Source organism: Tyto alba, unplaced genomic scaffold (genome assembly GCF_018691265.1).
Source record: "Tyto alba isolate M040663 unplaced genomic scaffold, T.alba_DEE_v4.0 Super-Scaffold_2, whole genome shotgun sequence".
NCBI lineage: Eukaryota > Metazoa > Chordata > Aves > Strigiformes > Tytonidae > Tyto > Tyto alba.
In genome coordinates this window covers 18,663,801-18,685,068 of record NW_024881282.1, presented here as the reverse complement: position 1 = coordinate 18,685,068, position 21,268 = coordinate 18,663,801, and the positions used below count along the sequence as shown (strand labels likewise).

The 21,268-nt window shown below is 38.2% G+C and overlaps 1 protein-coding gene across 1 annotated transcript in view; it reads left to right on the top strand.

The window, feature by feature from the left end:
• The first annotated feature begins 262 nt into the window (after window positions 1–262).
• The window catches only part of RDX (radixin), a 41,512-nt gene continuing 20,506 nt past the window's right edge, over window positions 263–21,268 (top strand). The window contains exons 1-3 of the mRNA XM_042792377.1: window positions 263–585; window positions 8,274–8,345; window positions 18,380–18,463. Coding sequence (XP_042648311.1) covers window positions 8,334–8,345; window positions 18,380–18,463 — 96 coding nt within the window. The 5' untranslated portion in view covers window positions 263–585; window positions 8,274–8,333. The remainder of the gene's footprint in view (window positions 586–8,273; window positions 8,346–18,379; window positions 18,464–21,268) is intronic.

Here is a 21,268-nt window from a genome sequence, read left to right as displayed (position 1 = left end):
GCCTCGCACGGTGGGTGTGTTCGCCGCCGTCCCCTCACGGGAGCTCCGTCTCTCACCCTGGCTGTTCCCCCCCGGGAGCCCCGGTCCCTCGCCCGCCCTCGCCACCCCCTCCCCTCCCCGGGCCGCAGCACCGCCGCCTCCTCCACAGCCGCGGACGGCTCGCGCAGCCGCCGGCCCCCGCGCCCCTCCGCCCCCGCCGGGCAGCGGCTTCGCGCCGCCTGGCGCGCATGCCGGGCCGCGCCGCGCATGCCCAGTGCGGCCGCAGCGAGCAACATCTGATAGGGGGGGAAAATCTGAACGGTGGCGGCCGCCGCCATATTGCGGAGCTGTCAGCGGCGGCCGCGCTTGGCGCCTCGTCCCCGGCGGCGCGGCGAGCAGCCCGGGGCGGCCCCGCAGCGCCTCCTGCCCCGCTGCCGGCGGGGAGCTGCGCGGCCGGGGGGGGCGGGACGGACACCGCCCTGCCCCAGGAGGAGCGGAGAGCGCCGCGCCCAGCCCCCCTGCCCCGGGGTCTCGTCCCGTCCCTCCCCTCCCCTCCGCCCGACGCCGCGGAGCGCACGCCCCGCTGGCCGGGGAGCGGAGCCCCAGGTGAGGCGGGAGCGCCGGGAAGCGGCCGGCAGCGGGTGGGTGGGTGGGTGGGTGGGGGAGCTGCCCGGAGAGCAGCGCGGGGGCGGCGGGAGGTGTGGGGGGGAGGCCGCCCGCAGCCCTTCGGGGCGCGGAGCGGGGTTTGGGGGGGGGGGGGGGGGGGGGCGACTTATTGCGGGCTGGGGCGCGGGGCGCGGCGCTCCCCGCCGGCGGCGGCTGTGAGGGGGAGCCCGGGGCGCCGACCCCGGCGGCTGGGAGGGGGCGGCGGGCGGGCGGGCGGGCGCTTTGTTGGGGAAGCCCCGGGAGCGCGCAGTCGGCGCGCCCGTGCCGCGCAGCCCCCTCTGCATTATTCATGTCCCCGAGCGTCGCGGCTCTCGAGGTTACTGTAGACATGTGGCAGTCGGGTCGGCCAGCTGACTGTGGCGGTGTGGAAGAATAATAAGGAATTACTTCATAAACAAGTGCTGTGAAGCATCTGTTGCTGTCTATTGTTTTCAACAAATGCACATTTTCAGAGTCCTTAAGTACCGGCCGACGTAATGGGCATAGTGGCTCTGAATGAGCCTTTGTGCATTGTTTTTTTTTTGAATGGATTAATGTTTTGTACAAGTCGTGGGCATTTGTAATTAACCTTGCCGCTTAAAGTCGAGCGCAGATAAGGGGTTTTAGTTTCAACTTTGTGGAATTTACTTCTCTTTTGTCCATTTTCTTAATTCGAATATAAGAAAAAATAGCTCTTTGGATTCTATGCCAACACAACTAATCACGTCAGTTGTAAGGTGCTATTAAGCTGTCTATTCCAGTCTGTGTAACACCCTAGACAAGTATTTCATGTTCCTCTTTCTGGTGTAGGCTTTTAAAAAGATTCTTTTTTTTTAAATTGAGTTATGGGAGTTGCAGTTCTGAGTTTTAATTAATTCTGTCTCTGTGACTGCTTTGTGTCAGGCCTTAGACGTGTCCCTGCATCTTACTCTGTTTTGTTTTCATCGGAGATGCTTGTCATCATGTTTTATGTCACAGAAATATTTTGAGGATGCATCTGCCTGCACAGCACTTCGTGTATTCAGAAGACTGTAGAAATACCATTCTTGCTGTCAGCTCTTATATAGTGTGTTGGCACAATGCTGCTGGGCAATATGTGTTGCGAGGGAAGACATGGAGTTGGTATACAGTAACGTTATAGCTATGGTGATGAGGTGGTTTTTTGATCGTTAAAGATAAGAGACAAGTAGTAACTGTCTGTCGCGTTATAGGCCTTACCTCTATTGATCTATTGATGTAGCATAAGAGGGGCTGTGAGAAAAATAAACTACAAGTCAGTGCAATGTTCCCAGATAAGCAGGCTCCCAGCAAATGACACTTGCAAGGCAGTGGCATATTTCCAAGCTTTGTGCTCAACTGACACAGCTCATTCTTCTATCAGGTTGGGAGACTAGAGAGTAAAAGTACAACAAACAGCTTTAGGAAACACCGAAAATGACATGGTATGACATGTCAGGAGCTGTCCAGAGAGTTTTTCTTGAGTGCTGACCGAAAGAAATGGTGTAAAAGTGTTTGTAGAGATGACAAAGTGTTCTGGTCAGACTATTTCTGCCATTGCAGTAGAGAGCATTGCAGGGCTTGATGATAATGGAACTGCCAGAAAAAAGTTGGTTCACAGAAAATTAAAGCCATAAAGAGAGTGAGAATATGGATCCATCTACAAGATGCAAAATTAGGGGGGTAAGAAGTGGAGAGGTTATTATATTAAAAGGCAGTTCTTGGTAAAGAAAGTTAAGTTAGACATTGCCAAAATAGATATACGGCCTTCTTCATCAATCTTGCTTGGCTTTTTGAGAAGGGGTACTTCTGTTGGCAGAGGTAAAGATGGAAGTCATTTAAGGTATTGCTTCTTTGTATGGGATGTGTTAAATACATCAAAGCGGTCCTATCACTTTGTATAGCATTAGGAGTCTGTGGGAGTAGAGGAAAGGGAGGATTTTCAAGTCTGTAAATGTAAACAAAGCGTTATACAAACTTCTGAAGAAAGTCCTGATTGTTGAAAGATACTGATCCATTAAAGCAGCACTCATTGTATCTTGCATGCTCAGCAAGTTTACTCCAGAGCTGAAGGGGCCTAGGTAAACTCTTTCCTTTCAAAATTGAAGGGCTGCATCTGTGGACTAACTTTACCAGTAGGCTAATTCTTAGCTGTGCTTTGAATTTAAACACTTTTTTTCCTTTCTGCTTTAGACATTTATTTGTCACTCTGTGAAATGAAACCTTCAAGTCATGTAGTACAAGGAAAAACAAATATTACATTGGCTCAGAAAGGGAGTTAATAATCTTTACACTAGAACATTTTGATTTTTAAGAACTGTAGCTAGTGTATATGGAGACAGATGTGAGTGGCCAGTTCATGTTTCCTTTATTTTATGGAACTAGTTCTAAGAGACTTAACAGCATCATTCAGAAAACATAATACCTGGTTTTGAAATGGGATATACCCAGATTTTTGGTTAGTTCATAATTCTTTGCTAACTGTATTTTTAGAAAAGGTTTGTTTCACTTTGAAACAACAAAGTACCTGCATCAGTCACACTTCTTAATCTCCATTTTTGCTTGTATATCAGATGTATGTAGGAAGACTGGCCATCCTGTCATTGTAGGACTCTTCAAAATCTTAAGAGTTACTTCAAATAGTGCAGTTGTGGGTACTTTGAAGCTAAAAATTGGAGCTAAGGTTACTAAACTTAATAAATATTAACTATATGTAAATTGTATAGCGCATCTATAGCATACCAGTTTATTAACTGGTAAAACTGCAAGGATTGCACAAATATTCTTTGGCTGGTCTGTGTTGTTTTTTGTTTAACTACTGTGTTGGCAACTGCCAAATTTTCATTTGTACTTCTGAAGTTCTCAGGATCTCCAGTTTAGAAGAAACACTTCACTCTTCAAATATAATTACCTATGAATAAATTTAATGTATAACAGTTGTATGGGTTATATTGCAATTATTTTTCAGAGCCACAACAAGCCTATCTCAAGTGTTTCAGGGAAGGGAAGATTGGGGGAAATGGTGGTTTTGAGAAGGTAAAGATAGAGTACTCAAAAAAAAAAAAAATCGGTATGTAAAGCTCTGTGTGTGATATCTACCAGTGGTGAAATCTCAATTATTTCATACTAGTTATAGAATTCAGCTCTCTTTTTTTTTTTTTTTTTTTTTTTTTTTTTTTTTTTTTTGGTGAGATAGATGTCTTGGTTTGGTTTCCCCCCTTGGTTTGCTTACATTGCAGACAGTTGTGTAGATGACCTCTCTGTCCTGTCCGAAAAAGATGTAGGTAGAAGTAAAGTCTGTGGTGAATGCACTTGTTTATTGGACTGCAGCAAGTGTGTCATTAGGGAGCTGTTAGTCTAAAAGATGATTGCCCTGCAGGCATTCACAGGCTGCTCTGGAATAGAGAGGCGTTTTTGTAGAAAGCCGAGACCAGTTAGTCAGGTACAGTGGCCTGTAAGTTGCATTTTGCTGCCTCCCCAAAGATCTAAAAGTTTTAGGTATCACAAAAAACGGGATGGTGTAAGACTTTGAAAAGAAAAAGTGTATTAATTTTAAATGAATTCCTGTAAGTGAGCTACACTGCTGTGGCTAAAGCTCTGTGGTCCCTGCCATTTGTATGTAGGAAAACAGATGATGAACCTCTTGCTAGAGCTCAGGAGGCACGCTGCTGAAGAGCCTGCTTCTGAGAGATGGTCCGAAGTTGTCAGATGGGGATCCCACTTTTGAGGGTTGGTTCTCTGCCAGCCAGGCGTCCTGCTTAAGCCTTCTGCCTCCAATCCCATCCTCACCTGACCTCAGCCCCGTGGCTGTGTCTATGAATGTTGCTTTTGAAAACAGCTGCTGCATAAATTATTTGACAGAATTTTGGCATCAAGCATTTTATGCACCATCATTTTCTGAAGAAAGCTTTCTTTGTCATCTTTCAACAATTGCTTTATTTGTTGGCTTCTGTGGCACAACTGGAAACATGGATGATACTGATTTAAAAATCCAAACTGCCTGGTATTGAAATGACTTGAAATTGCAGTTCTTCATTTCAAGAGCATTTTTGAAGTTCTGGCTGATTTTTTTGTTTGTTTGTGGTGTGGAGCCTGATGGTATTTTGGTGGTTTGGTCCAGAGTCCAGATTACTGCATATGCTGTGAAGGTTTTGAGGGCTGGAGTGTCGTAGCAGTAGGAGCTTTGCAAAGTCATAACCCTGCTAATCCTGACTTGGAAGAGGCACCTTTGGGAACTGAAATGCCGAAGTGATGAGCCTTTATGTCTAGTAGGTCACAAGCTGGTTTCAGAATGCAGGAAGTGACAGGGATATCCTTCCCAATCCCAGTTGGCTGGGGTTTTTTGGTGTTGTTTTCTTTTTTTTCCCCTCTATTTGCAATGCCATTTCATATGAGTGTTAAGATAAAAGTAAGTAATTAATTGTTTCAAAGATAAAAATTTAGTAAAACTGCTATGATTGCATCCACTAAATATAAATTTATTGGAAACGCCTAAGTAACAGAAATGAACTCCAGTAATAATAGTGGAGATGCACAATATTTTGTCTGGCAGTGATTTTTTGGTTTCTTTTGGCCAAATATTTTCCTTATATTTGTTTTGTTTTTAATGTTAGCTGGTGCCAATAATTGGAGAAGATAGGGTGTTATTTTTCTATTCAGTGCTTATTTGATTTCAATTTTTGCACAGTTTTAAGATTTGTGAACTTGATTTTTATATACATATAATACTTAGTTGCAAAGCTTTTGTGTGAATATACTATTTTGAATTTGCATAATGTTTTTAGTATGAAAATATTTAGAAAAAGGCTGTTTTTTGCATTATATATACAACCGAAACAATGGTTTAAGTTATACACCCTATCAGTTGAGTGATTTTATTTTTTTTCTTGTAATGTGGTACAAGTCAGCATAGTTTAAATTTATTACATTTCTTTATTTTTTTTAAAGGCATGATAGATTTTTTTACTCTAGAAAAAGATATTGCAGCAAACAGTTCAACAAAAAATACCTGAGCTATAGATTTTTTTTTTTTTTTTCTGTTGCTCATATACTGTGATAATTTATCAGGCCCATGAGACCTGGGGGGGCTGACAGACTTCATTTTTACTGAGTTTTGCACAAGAGAATTCTTGCTTCTCGCTGATGGCTTCATTTTATCACATGTGAACAGTGAATGTTAGTTCTGTAAACTCATTTAAATTACATGCCTACCAGTTGTTATTTGATGACATAGAATTATCCTATAAAACTTTCTAGCCATGTTTCTGATTTTAATAATTACCTTAAGGTTTTAAAATATGTTTTCAAATAAGTAATTAAGGGTTCTTTGATAGAAGTTTAACAAAATGTTTGGGTAAAACCCAAAGCAAGAATATGGGGCATACTTATTGAAAAATTTGCAATGATATAATGATGTATGATGGTATGAGTCATTTTAGAAAGTGATAGATGTGGTCTCTCTTAGAAAGACCTCAGAAAGTAATCAGTTGATAACATAGTACTTGGCCTTGTGCCATATGCTCTCATTTGTCTCCTGGAGACTGGACTCACTTATCAGTCATCCTACCATACCCCTTATTTTCAATGCTAATATAACTATAGGCATATCAAAATAATTGTGCTACTTGCTGTTCCTTTTAGTATTGTTGAGTTGGCACACTTATAAAATGGTGGATCAGAATGTAATTTAACTTTTGCATCGTTAATTAACTGAGTTTAACTCTAGGGTTTCAATCTGCCTTCAGTTTTGCAACCAATGAGCCTCTACTGTCAAAAAGGTGAACACAGGGACTACTACAGCTCAAAATCCTGCTTACTGTTAGCAGATATTAGAGCCAAGCTTATTTTTACTACTCCTTTCAATTTTTCTGAGGTGTACATTAGGGAAAGGGTGGAGTAGAGAGGTCAGTCTCTTCTGTGAACTGGAAATGTGCTGTTGAATTTTATCAAAAGCCAGTTTTGTAAGCGCTCGAAAAAACATACTTTTTATTTTTCCCCTGAAAGCTTTTATGGTCAATAAAAAAGGGGGGGGGGGGGGAGAAAGGAAGTTGCAGAAAAGTGTATTCATATTTTTCAAGAATATATCAAACAAGAACTTAGAACAGTAGTCTTAATGATACTGTCTAATACTTTAGAACATCTTCTGTAATTAAAAAAAAAAATTACTGGAAGATAATTGTCTTTATGGTAGGCAATGTATTATAGCTTTATAGTTGTGCTACATTAATTATATAATAATATAATTTAAAGATACTGTTTTAATTTTTTCAGGCTGTTTTTTCATTCAACAAAATTTACTCCATATCTGCATTACACCATTAGACCTCTCTTTCTGTAATCTTTAGTCTTAACATTTGTTTTTCTTTATGTACCAAAAACATTAATGCTTCTTAAATTGTTTTCATCTTTATCTCTTTTTTTTTTATTTTTTCCCCAGACCCTCTTTTCAAACATATCTCTATTAGAAAAAGAAAAAATGAAATGCTAGTGCTCCTCAGGTTGCTGTGCAAATGTTTTAACATTTAATGTATTTTTTTATTGCCGAGAAGCAAGGAAAAAGAACTACTTCTGTAAATATATGTAACAATACTTTATATTTGCATTTTCCTTTGAGAAATAATTTATACAAAAGTTTGCTTTTGATAAGTTAATTACATGTTTTGTTTTTCTCCTTATATATATATATATTTTTTTTTTTTTTAAGCTCTTCTAAAAATTTTACTCATCTGATGCAGTCATGGAGTTATAATACCAGAATCTTGGATTATTCTGAGTAGTCACTTTCATTTTTTCTATTATAAATGTAATTCCAGTTAATATTATTTCTGAAGACAGTGCCATCTTTGGTACTCTCTGCAGACCAGCAGCAGGACTGATTTGTGGAAGTCATTACTTTAAAGGTGTGCAAGAAGCTGACCAGCTGTTTGTTCATCCTGAGTTAGAACAAACTGAAAAGGAGTCAGGATGCTATCAACCAATAACATTGCAAGCATATTTTTTTTCAAGGTGTAAAACCTTTTTGGCACAGAACACAATAGTGAATACTTTCATTACCATGTAGACATAACTTACAGTCTTTCCTCTTTAAAAAAAGGTGCTCTATTTTAAGCAGAGCAGATTTTCTTCCTTTTTTACTGTGATGGTGTACTCACATTTCTTCTGGGAAAATGACTGTATCATTCCTTCACTGAGAGAAGAGAGTGCTTTTATAGACATGAAATGCAGTTTTGATGCTTTAAAATTGTTAGGTTTTTTTCTTTGTTTCATGATGTTTCAAGTTTGACTAGAGTTGACGGATTGAATTGCAGCTTTGGAGTTCCTTGTGCAAATTCTACTTCCTCGTAAATAACATTAAAGGTTTTTAATCCTAGATGGTGTCTGCAAAAGTTTTAAAAAGAATTTGTATTACTCGGGGAACTGTTGTCTCTTTATTCTAACATTAGTGGATTAAACTTCTACAAAAACTAGAAAGGTTACTACTTAGAGACAGGTAGATTATGGTACTGGCTAACTTGCTTTTTATTTATGTCATCTACTGAAAAGTGTATTTTGTACATGTAGAGCACTTGTTTATCAGCTTTGGAATTTGTACTATTTGATGTACATGAACTCTGTTTTGATTAATTTAAAAACAACCCTTTTGTTTTTGACAGAAGGGGACAAAGAGCTTGCTGAAGACTTAAGTGGACAAGAGACTAAAGAAAACAAGAAAAATGCCGAAACCAGTAAGTAGCTGTTTTCTTACTCATCTAAATCTAACAGGGTTTTCACGCTTTAGAGTGGTGATCTTATAACAGTTCTGGTTGTTCTGACTCTGCCCTTTCTAGATTTCATGAGATCTGTTAATGTACAAATGGAGTTGAGATAGTTTAATACCAAAGTGTGGAAAAAGGTCAAGAAAGCTTGGTACTGCAGATTGCATGAAGCACACATGGAGACGGGGATAATACTTATAAACCACAGTGAATTTAGAGCCCATTTGGCTGGCAGGAAGAATGACTTTTCAAGGATTGCTGACTTGGAGATGAGAAGACATACAGTGGTTAATGGAAGCATAATTTGAGCCTGACTCAATGTCTGTGAGAATCAGTGGAAGGATTTGCTGGAGGATTTAGTAGGGGAAGACAGAACATGTGTGAAGTGTCTGTGACAGCAACAGCACTAAGTTAGGTGGTAGTTTTACCATGGTGGAGGGTATAACCCAGAAGGTAAGTGTTGAAGTGAGGAAATAAGCAATATTTGCAGTCTCCTATTCATCTTGCTTCAGCTGAGATAAGGGTTCATCTATATTCTGTCTGGCGGGGGGGAATATCCAATTTTTGGTTTGATAATCGTTCTAGAGTTCTTTCAGGAGATAACTATTCAGCAAATTGATTCTTTTGCTGTTGACTTAATACTGATTGCTCAGGATTTCATCTGCCATGTGTTAAATGACTTTTGGTTGTCTCTTCCCTTTGTATCCAGTGAGGAAAGCATTCAGAAAGGGAACTGAATTGTCAGGGGAGATTATTTCTATTAAACTTAAATGTGTTTATGTAATAGCCTTCAGGCTTGCTTTGTTTACTGGTGTTTCACTGAGGTAGTAGATTAGAAGCAGGGCAGATCTATTACTAAGAATGCTTAATGAATAGCGTTAGCATGGGACTGCCCAAGGACTAGAAGTTCTGTTGTGAGCTTTGCTCTTGATCTACTGACCAACTGGCCTTACTGTATTGTTTCTGTAATTTCTACTTTTCCCCACTGTGGCTTGGGGGCAATATCGTAGCACTTTCTGAAGTTGGAAATAGTTACTCATATCCCGCACTCTTCTTACAGAAAGCTGCACTAATAAGGGCAGGAAAATGAATTAGCAGTGTACTGTTTTCTGACCTTTTTGAGCCCTGGCTATGATAATTGTATAGTGTCTTTGATAGAGTGTCTCAACTGGAAAATTGTATTTTAAGAATGAGGCAAACAGTCACTGTTAGCTCATATGGTTCCTCAGGACCCCAACTCCATGCAGCTACAGAGCAGTGAAGTCACAGAAGTGATGACTAGAAAAAAAAGCAGCCTGAGGGAGGTTACTTCTTTTTAAATTTGGGGATTTGAACCATGAAATTTAGGCAGGCAGGGTTCCCTCTATTTTAAGGACCTGAGAAAATCGTAGGTAATACAGTTTTAGGGTTGTTCACAAGAAAAGCAATATCCTTAGAACTGAGATTGCAGAGGTGTTGGGAGAGCTCACAATCCACCCTAGATATGGAAATTACCTACCACGTCTTAGGAAAGAAGCAGGACTCATGCCCAAGATGAAAATTGTTTTTCCTTTTGTGTGAGGGCCTTTATATAAAGAGTTCTCATATGTTGGGCTGTTCTCGTATGTCTCCTGACGATGTAGGCTCATGTGAGATCTTAGAAGGAAGGTAAGTGAAAGGAGCCGTTAAGAAATGAATTCAAATTGATTATACTTCTTGAAAAATGTCATGGATTTCTGTCTGTAAGCTACAGGTTGCTGTAATTATAATTCCTAATCAATGAATGAAGAAGTAGCACACATGCCAAAGATTAAGTAATTTTACCTATAAAGATCAAACTTCAGGTATTGCTCTGGTTACTTCTTAAATAGTTGGTTACTTTGAAGCTTCCCCGCCTTTTTTTTTTTTTCTCCCCCCTCTCCTCATTTGGAGACTAAGAGCCTCGTCATTGATTATGTTTAATGAATTCGACATTGTTCTTTGAAGAGTCTTGCTGTTCTGCTAGGGTTTGATAGTACTAGACTGTAGACGGTCTCTTGCTCTGGACATTCACTGTAGCTCTTACCAGTTGTCTTTAAGACAATCCACAATAACCAAATGTACTTCTAGTCCGGAAACTATTTGTGCTTCAACTCCTTGTTCTTTATTTTTGACAGCTGCTACAATAAGACTGTTAGTGTTCTGTAGCTTTATTACTGGAGGTCTTTTAACCTGAAAGCTAATAAAATAATCATGGATAAGAACTAAGGAAACCCAGTTAACATAACTGGGGTTCTCCATGTTTTTGAAATGATTTTTTGTTTGTTTATGATGCATAACAAATAATTAAGCTGTAGATTGGTTTAGATCAGTAAACACTAAATCACAGAAAACCCAATGGAATGGATTTTTGTGTCACTTTTTTGTTTTCACATTGAAAAGTTATGTAGTATTCCAGACAAAATTAAGTAAATGAAGACCAGTAAAGCATCTTGACATAGTTGAATTTTAAAGCAAAGATCTTTCATTTTCCCATAAGTTTCAGTCTGAAATAAGGTTCGTGCCGCTGTGAATGGTCATCTTACACACGGTAGTAAAATGTGTTTGTTGCTCTTAGAGGCTACTAGGTTAAATAGCATGAGTGAAGAGGCTGTTTGGAAAGGGTAAATAATATATTGTCCTGAGATATTGCTGTAATATGTGTCTGAAAAATACACATAATTGAAACATTTTCTTGTTTGATTGCTTTGATAGAAAAGTCTGTTTGTTCGCTTTAGCTGTATTTGTAACAAAGTGGCTTTCCATTCTTTCAAGCAGTTCACTCAGCATCTCCTCTACTTTTAAAACAAAATAGTTCTGAGACTTAGTATTCTCAGTTCTGCCTAGCAGTGAAATATTAAGTTTCATTTAGCTTCTGTTGTGATACATCTAAAAAAAATTGGAGACTTCTTTAATTAGATCTTTGCTGCTGTATTCAAAATTTGCATTTTTAATAGGGCTGTTTTCAGTGTGCTTAGTTCTCTGCTTACTGGAGAATAGAGTATTTGTTGAATTTTATTTTCAGGGCTTTCCTTCTAAAAAGAACAGATACAAAATGTTTCTCAGCTGTATGCCATTCTCCCAGATCTTTACCAAAAATAGAAGCATAGAAACTAAAATTAGATATCGTTAGTTACATAACTGTCAATCATTTCATAGGCTAAGAAGATTAGGTTTAATTGACTGAAATATTGGTTGCATTTATAGGGTAAAAGGGGAGTTAAAATTATCAACTGTTTTTGCTGGTAGTCTGCAGCATTTCTGTACAAGATTGAAAGGTGTGAAAGAGAAAGCGTTACGCTCAGTAGTAACGGGTAGATGTCAACATTACTAAGACTAAAAAAAGAATTATTCAACATTTTATGATATTGTATATTCAGAAGGAGTAGATATCAGATTCTGCAATAATATGGATGTTTTAAATTTGAATGGATGCTTACAAGATCAAGTTAATTTCTGTAGAGTAAATGAACTGAAATAGTGTATAAATTAATTTTTGACTAGAGTGTTGTTTTACAGGAAAATCTTTGAGATGAGTAATGCACTATTTGAATTACAGTTTGAATATGTGATTTATTTCTGTGGTATACACAACTAATGTCAGTTTGGAGGACTGCTTTCTTTTGACTTGTCTGTTAGTAAAATCTACTTGCCATTATTCTATAGTCTTCTGTTCCTAATGCTGTTTAATCCTTACCTTTTTACCTAATCTTCTTCACTGATTTTTCTCTTGTATCTCTTCCTGTGTCTGCTTTGAGGTCGATATGGAGAGTGTGCTGTATTTGTACAGTGTGTAAAGCAGTGGGATCAATATACTGCTACTCCTCAAGACAAATAATTTAATATGCAAACTTCAGTACAGTAATTGGCTGAACTAGTGTGAAGAAACTCTTGGAAGAAACTTATTTTGCTGCATGCAGTTTTCTTATAAGAATGGGACTGGTTTCTGTGGCTTTTACATGTAACTAATTCATATAACATTTATTAAAACAAAGCAAACCAGCTGGAAACCTTTTTCATGTAATTTTAAGTAGCTTTCTTACTAAATATTGATGCCTACTGAAAGTGCCACGACTAATATCTGCAAACAATGCCTCAAGTACAGTAATAGGTAGTATTAGACTATTAAGCTATCAGTTTTGTGCATATTCTATGGCTTATATCTACATTTGAGAAAAGATCTGAAGGTTAATGTGATCTCTGTTTAATATCCCATTAAATTGTGGAGGGTTGAATTTAGATACTACAGTTAAGTGTAGAAAATTTTTTTCAAGTATTTAATGCCGTGAAAGAATACAACAAAAATATAATTCCCATATGAAATGCATGCTTTTAATATGTGCACATGGATGTTTATTGTTCCAGGTATGTTCTTTCCCTAAGTTCATTATTGGTTTGGATAAATTCTTTCATAGAAAAATTGCTTTAGATAGTTTTTTTTATAAAAAACAATTTTGTGAGCTGTGACAAATGTCTTCATAAACCTTTAGCAACATGTATGCATTTGTTCTTCCCTTTCCCTTGACTGTGTTTAATCATTCTGAAGCAAGTCTGGTAAAATAAAGATAAACTCAGACTGCCAGTTCTGATGCCAAGCACCTGGACAAGCTCAAGAAGTGTGCCTATGTGAACCTCATGAGGTTCAGCAAGGCCAAGTGCAGGGTCCTGCACCTGGGTCGGGGCAACCCTCTCGGTATTGATACAGGCTGCAAGATGAACAGATTGAGAGCAGCCCTGCTGAGAAGGACTTTTGGGGGTATGAAAGGCTGGACATGAACTGGCAAGGTGTGCTCACAGCTCAGAAAGCCAGCTATATCTTGGGCCACATCAAAAGAAGCATGACCAGCAGGTCAAGGGCGGTGATTCCCCACCTCTGTGCTGGTGAGACCCCACCTGGAATACTGTGTCCAGCTCTGGGGCCCCCAACATAAGAAGGACATGGACCTGTTGGAGAGAGTCTAGAGGAGGGTCACAAAAATGATCTGAGGGATGAAACACCTCTCCTATGAGGAAAGGCTGAGAGAGTTAGTGGTGTTCAACCCGGAGAAGGCCCTGGGGAGACCTTATAGCAGCCTTCCAGTACTTGAAGGGGGTTTATAAGAAAGGTGGAGACCCTTTTTAGCAGGACCTGTTGTGACAGGACAAGGGGTAATGGTTTTAAACTAAAAGAGGGTATATTTAGACTGGATATAAGGAAGACATTTTATACAGTGATGGTGGTAAAACACTGAAAGAGGCTGCCTAGAGAGGTGGTAGGTACCCCATGTCTGGAAAGATCCAATGTCAGTTGGACAGGGCTCTGAACAGCCTGATTGAGTTGAAGATGTCCCTGCGTATGGCTGGGGAGTTGGACTAGATGACCTTTAAAGGTCCCTTCCAACCCAAACTATTGTGTGATTCTGTAAGGTGAAGAAGGTAACTGTCACAATGTAAGGGTTTAAAGCATTATTATTTGGGAAAAGTTTATTACAAATAGATTAAAAAATACGTATATGTACCCAGATATTAGGACAAAGCTATTTTGTCAGAAATAAGGAAAAAACATATTTTTTTCAAATGTTTGGTGATCCTTTTATGGTGAAAGGTTTGTGTCTCTGACCACTTGTTTATATTGTTCAGCAAATGAGCCAAGTTAAATAGTCACTTTAAAAGCTGTGTGGTAAGTATTGGTATTTTAAACAGAGATTTGGTGCTCTAAAGTAGAGCTTTGCAGTAGCATTTTCCTAAATGTCCAGCAGACTTTTTTCTATGCTATGCTAAAGTTTACTTTGTTCTTTATACCCTCTTAGATCAGCTTTGTTTATAAAATGAATTCTTAAAGGTAGCTAGCTGGAGAAAGCTTTGTACTAAGCATTTTCTTCCTCTTAAAATTTTTAAAATAATTAAAATAACTTGTTAACCTGCCCTTTATTTTAAAAGACCATTGTGGTCTTTTAAATACAGCTGGTGCTTGTCTGAATACTTGGCTTATGTAATTTACCATATAGTTGCATAAAGGTGATACATTCACAATGCAATTCTGCCAAAAAGAGGCAAAACTTAAAGGTGTTTGCATTTTGCCTATGAGTTGTGTGTTTTCTTTTAAATGCCACCTTATTCACAGAACAAGAGTGCACTAGCTTTGCTGGATGAACATCAGTATAGTCATGTATCTAAAGTGGGAGCTGAGAAGCTGTCCTATATCCTCTGTGTTAAAACTGTACATAGCTCCATGGGTTAGGTGTTGGAAGCACTGGAGTTTTTTTTTTGTTTTTTTTTTTTTGGGGGGGGGGGAGGGCGGGTAGTGGTGGTGGTTGGTTTTTTGTTTGTGTTTTGGTTTTGTTGTGTTGGTTGGTTGATTTCTTGGGTTTTTTTCCCCTTTCTTTTACTGTATATGTTGCAGTGGCCTAAGTCAGTGGTTTCTGGTGCTGGATGTAAGAGGGTTGGCCCAGGAGTGCTGTATTGCTGGGTGTCAATTCTGCCTGTCATCACAGAGCTGCTGGTCAGATATGACATTGTCTGCTCTGTGGAGGAGGAGGGGGAGGATCTCTCACCACATGGACCTTGCCAGAAGATTCACAAAGTCCAAGCTATGCAGTTACTAAGCCTGCAATAGCAGTTTTAAGTATTTCCCAGACATGACCACTATGATATTTTAGTATTTAATATTTGCATAGAGATCTCTAGGTCAGTAGTAAGTGATATAAATTGTTAAATTGTGGCATCAAAAGTAATGTTTGTGTGTAGCTGCTTTTTGACCTTAAAAAAAAAAAAAAAAAAAAAAAAATAATGTTTGCTGAGGCATACTCCTATGAATTGCAGTACCACCTAGAGAGTTTCTTGATTAATTTACTAGAGTAGGGTCCTTAGTGCATCTACTCAAGTTCAGTCAAAATTACATATGAATATACCAAATGAGACTCGTTGCAGCTCTTACCCTGAGCCCGTGTACAGCAGAACAGGATTTGTTTCATGACTGAGCAGCTGAAGTAATGGGCTTAGACTTGTCTAGTGCTTTGTCATGGTTTCTGAAGTTTGAAGAAAGATGTATAATCCTGGTGAGGCCAAGACTGAAAAACAGACATTAAATGGGTCTTGCGGTATGAGTAGTGGTAGCCTTCCGACAAGCTCTACAGGAAACTTTCATACATTTCTCTTGTCACCATTGCAAGAGCTCCTTCCTGTTTCTGTATTCATGTGGTAAAGTCGGTTCAGAGTAATTACGTCCAGATTAATGTCTGCCTTCATAATTTGCGGTTCAGATAATTTCCCCCTGTCACCATTGTCACATGAGGAGTGTTGCTTCAAAGTAGCTAGATATGCAAGAGCAGATTCCATGAGTGACAGTCAATTGCTGATTTTACTGGGTCTTGTCTGCTTGTGTTTTCTCAATTCCCTGCCTTATTTATAATGTAGAAACTTCTCCCATGACTCTTTTAATGTAGTTGGTTAGCTTTATTTTACAAGCAACACAACTGACACCAAAGGTTTGATTTTTGTTGAGAGCATGCTGTGTGATCGAGGTTTGGTTTAGGTAAGTACACCTTCTGGGCTCAGTCTTAGATTTTGCCAGAAGTAACCTTCTTATTTTCCATGCCCAGAAATAACTGAAGCTGTGAAATAGTGTTATAACGTTATAAAAGTTTGGTATTTGTATGCCAAAAATCTAAGTCAGTCCATAAATCTTCAGAAGAAAAATGATCAAATGTAATGTTAACTTTATAAGTTTCTTCTTAAATAACTTGTAACATTTTAATATTGCTATCATAACAAGTAACATTTTAATATTGCTATCATTTAATTTGGAACTTTCTTAGTACTGAAAGTGTAAATGTGAATTAGTAGTTGGGTGATCTGTTAATCAGAAGTTCAAAGAAAAAGAGAAGTGCTGAAGACTTAAGTAGTTACTGTAATGTGCATAAGTGACCAGGTACTGCTAATGTGTGTTTGTATTTACCACAGATGTAGCAGCTGTGTGCTCTTACAGCACTCAGATTTTATTTGAAGCAGTAATGTCCAGCAGCGAACAGGATCTACAGGCTGTGTTGAGTTTGCCTCTGTATTACATCTGTTGTTTTACTGTCTGAGTATTTTAGTTCCTGTGAGGGATATAGACTCAGGTAGTAATTCTTGCGTTTGTAGATGACATTTGTTATAAGGATATTTATGCAAGAAGTTTCTGCTGCTGCTCTTAAGAAGTCTGCTGCAGTTAGTTAAACTTGCTGTGCTTTGTCTTCTGTGACGCTTCTTGTTTTGGCAGTGGTGATGTTACATAACAGAGGCCTTTGGCATTTAATAAAGTTACATTTTAGCCTTATCCTTTGTAACTTGCTTATTGTAGTTGCCCCAAAGCAGGCTTCATTTTTAAAATTGAAAAACTGCTCTAAAAAAAATTAACTTACTGTAATTAAGGGGCAGCCTGGCACACTTAAACCACTGCAACTGGCAGTGAGTTAGACCTACCATTTAAAATGGGTTGTTCTGTTAGAGAATAAATATTTTTTTTTTCTCCTTGAAATGGGCAGAGTGAGGGAATCTGTAGGAAACACATCTTTTTCTTCCTCCTGACACACATCTTCTAATTTTTTTCTTTTTGCAATAAAAAATTACTATCTTATACTCCAAAGCCTTCAACTCTTGTTCTTTATCAGTGTTTGCACAAACAAAAAAAGTTTGTTAACCCCCTGTTATCTTCCTTGTTTTCAGGTCTATAACCTAGAGGTCCTCAGACTCCCACTACTCTTGTCTTATGTATCCAGCTCATGCCCAACGTTGTTTATCTTGACACTAAAGAAGGGAGTGAACAAGCTTAATCTGTTGCACAGGGACAAAATTCTATCTAGTTTTCTTCTTTGCACCTTAGATCTATCTCCCTTCTGTGTGCTGCCTTTTCAGACTCTCACTTCTCAAAGTATTCCACCTGGTGGCAAAATTAGGAAAATAGTTAATGGAAATGGTTTACACAGGCATAGATCAAGTAGTGTAAGAACCTGTAATACAAGTCCTAATTTATTCCTGTTCCATATTTTATACTAGAGAGAGAAAGAAATTAGAATATATCAGTGTGCCTTAAATAAGTTTCATGTTTCTGGTTTTTGCATTTATAGCAAAGTAGATTTCACCTTTAACACTTTATATTCCTATTCACTAAAGATAAATAAAATATGATACCCTGGCAGCAGGAATGGAGGACCATTCTAACAGTGAGAAGACAATACTGGCATTCAGTACTTTGTTCTGTTTCATTAAAATTCTCACTTCTGTGTGTACCAGTTGAAGAGAAATGGGTACACACTGTTGTACTTCCAAGTAAGGTAGGTTTCCAGATATCTCCTGGAATTTTTGACTACTTGTTTTAGAACAAATAAAAACAGTGACTGTCCGGAGTCATCTGGAAAATGATCCTCTATTTCAGAAGGAAGAAATTTCTTGAATAGCAGTGTTTTTTCAGTCTGTAGTAAGGGAATTGAAATGGTATAGTATTAAGGGGAGCTAACTTCTATAGTTCCTCCTTCCATTGATGAAAAATCCACTGTCCTGAGGTATACAAGCTCTAGTCCTATATACTTGAAGACCACTAACCCTCTTAATTTTAGAAGTGGCAGGGCAGGAGGCTGCTTATCTTTTTATATTGCCAAGTATAAATACCTTAAAATGATATGTATATGACTTTTCTTTTGCACATGTTTGGGAACTCACTGAAAGATAATGCCCAGTAGCTGAGTGTCTTAGTCGTCTTTAAGTGCTCAGTAGTCATGTCAGCTATCCCATTAAGTTGATTTTGAACTTTGTTCCCTGGTTTGACCTTCAAACCTAGTGTTAAATATTATCCTGAATATGCTTTTATACTACATGAAAGATGAGTGTTTTTGTAGATTCAAATTTACCATTTTTATATCTGCTGTGTTCTGTGTGTATATAAGATTGTTGAATTTCCTTACCATATATTGTTTTTCACAGGGTAATCACAGTATACAGAAGCCTTACACAGTTACAGTGTGATTTAAATATTTCTTTATTTTCTGTAGATCAATGTCAGAGTAACCACAATGGATGCAGAGTTGGAATTTGCCATCCAGCCCAATACAACAGGCAAGCAGCTATTTGATCAGGTAACTTATATGTGTCCCTGGGTATGTATGTGTTCAAACACATAAAACTATTGTGGGTATTAAGGCATAGACTGAGAAAGTGGAAGTGTTCTCATGTATAGATTATGTTTTTCCTTACATTATCTAAGCTATGCTCTCAGTTTGAACTTCCTCATTACTTCTCATTGTATGTATTTAATTCAGAGCTCTGTGTAAATAGGTTAACAGTGAGGCTTCAGTTGAATCGTGTATAGAACTGCTTTGAAATGAATGGTATTTTTTATGTCTAATCCCATTATAGTTGCAACTGAAATATAATTGTTAGAATTACACGTGTGAGAAATTTATGTAGCCTTCAGTATTTAATAATGGATGTGACAATAAAAGTTCATTAAGAAAAGCGAAGATCTCTTTTTTTTTTTTCCAAGAATGGAAGCTGTAGATACTTTTTCACTTCCTAAATGTTAGAAAAGTAATATTGTCCTATGATCCAGTTTGAAATTTAAATTAAAAAAAAAAAAAAGACGACTAAGTGGAAAAGTGATAAGTGATGGCTTTAATGTGCTTATTATGAATTGTAGACCCATCAGAACTACATATTCTCACTTGATAGTGTGTCTGTTGTACACCAGTCAAACAGCCTAAGGGTTGTTCTTACATTCATCTCATGTGACATTAGTCATCGGAATCTTGAAACAATTTTTGATTAAGATTGTGGAGTGTTTTAGAAAATTTTAAGAATAGAAACTTGGGAATATGTTGGGTTTTTTTCCCTTCATAAAAAATAAAAAAATGTTACAATGTCTAGATCTAAGATGTATGCATTTAGTTAAAAATGCAGAAATACTCGAAGTTACTCTTCAAAACCAGTTTAACTATATCAACAATTATGTCTAGTAGAACTTTTGTTTCTGTCCACTTCACTATAGATGTTTAAACTATGTAATGAGAAAGTAACACATTGAAAGAATGCCTTCAGAACTTACACTTTTCATTGACCTTTGAGTCAATTAAATATCTTACTATAGAAGTCGAAAGGATAACGTTTATTGTTTTGTAACACTGGGCTTTTTCTTTTAGATGAACAAAATTGCAAATGATATTCTGTTTAAAATGACTGACTCAACACTTCTAGCGCCCTTCCCTTTCTCTAACATCAGTAGCAGTGCATCTTCAGCTTCTACATAGGAATAGGCTTCATGACTCTTACAAAGACTTCTTGAAGAAAGGGGCTGTCCTGCTTTTTGTCAAACCAACACCACTATCAAATAAAAAGTATGGTATTCTATGGCACAGAAGCCTCAAGCTATTACTTGTCTTTTGCCAGCCTTTGCTATCTTCTGCCATGCAGTATTGGGTGGGGTGACATTCTGCTGTGTAATGTCTTGTGCCCAGGTAATCAGGTTCATCCAAATTGGGGCATTCACAAACAGGGAACAAAGATACAGCCCTGAATTATTTTTCATGCTCTCTTCAACTTTGTTCTTCAGTTCACTGTGCGGCGTTTGACATCACCGGCTCTTACAATCAACTTCTGGAAGTTTATATTGAAAAATTCTTAGGTCAAACAAAATCAACCAGCATAGTTGTATGTGAGGAGAGAAGCATTTTCAGCCTGATCTTAAATTCAAATGCAAGTTCCACAGAGTAACATCAAGAGCTGAACTGTATGGCAAAACCAGCATAAAATTTTCAGACAAAAGTTACGCTGTTTCTCTCTAGAAAGAGAATTGAACAGCACTGTTATTGAGACGATTGGTATTCAGGGTTTATGCAGAAATGGTGGACAAGACAGTAGAATTGTTATTTTCTGCAAGCAATGACCAACTTCGCCATGAATTTAGCTGTTGTTCAGTGCTCCTCTATGTTTATGGTGAACTTGTCCTATTTTTTTTAAAGTCAGTGGTTCTTTTAAGTTTAACTGGTGTTTTTTGGAGTTGTTGGTTTGTTTTCCATTCCGTATGTGTGTTTTCATCATCTTCATCTGATAGCAGACAACAATTCAACATCTGGCAGCTGTGGCTTTCTCTTTTCTCTTCCATTGTGAAACTAGTAAAGTTCTTATTTATTGCACAAACCTATTTTTTTTTTAAATTACTCTTATTTTAACATATTTATCATTAGTCCTCCTGTCTATCCTGTCAGTGGTCAGAATGGGCAAGAGGGAATACGTCCTCCTTTAGTCAACAAATTCAGCATTTATAATTTTCATAGGAGAAGAAAAACCCTGTGGTGGGTCATGTTTCCACACACTGGTGGTAATGGTGGGGATTGTTTTGTTGTTTTTCAATAAGGTGTTAGCACTGAACATCAGTACCTCTGGTTTACTGCAGTGAACATTCAGGAAGAATGGGAGGCTTGTCTCCTTTATTGCAAGTTATGCCCCACTGTCCTTTCCAGATATCTCAGAAGTCTCCCTTACAATCTTTTGGAAGCTGACTCAATTAAATTCTTGCTAGGTTGTCTTTATGTTAGGTTTTGATTTGCCAAAGCCTGTCTATTGCTCTGGTTGCTTTTCTTTTCCAAGAATATTCTATTGCCTATTAACAGGCAAGTTGTAGGATGTGATGGTGGATAAATCTGTTTTACAGATGTGATTAAGACTTGCCTGAAGCCACTTAATGAATCTTCTGAGTCAGAATCAAACTTCTAAGTTTCTGATTTTTCATATCATGCTACTGCAGTGCGTAAGTGCTTATATTGGTACAAAGTTTCAGATTTTTTTTTTCTCTTTCCTTTGAGCTGAGAGGCAGTGATAGATGATGTTCCTTCCTTATTTACGGAGTCTGAAGTAAAACAGGCTAATGTCTAAGCTGGTTTTAGTGT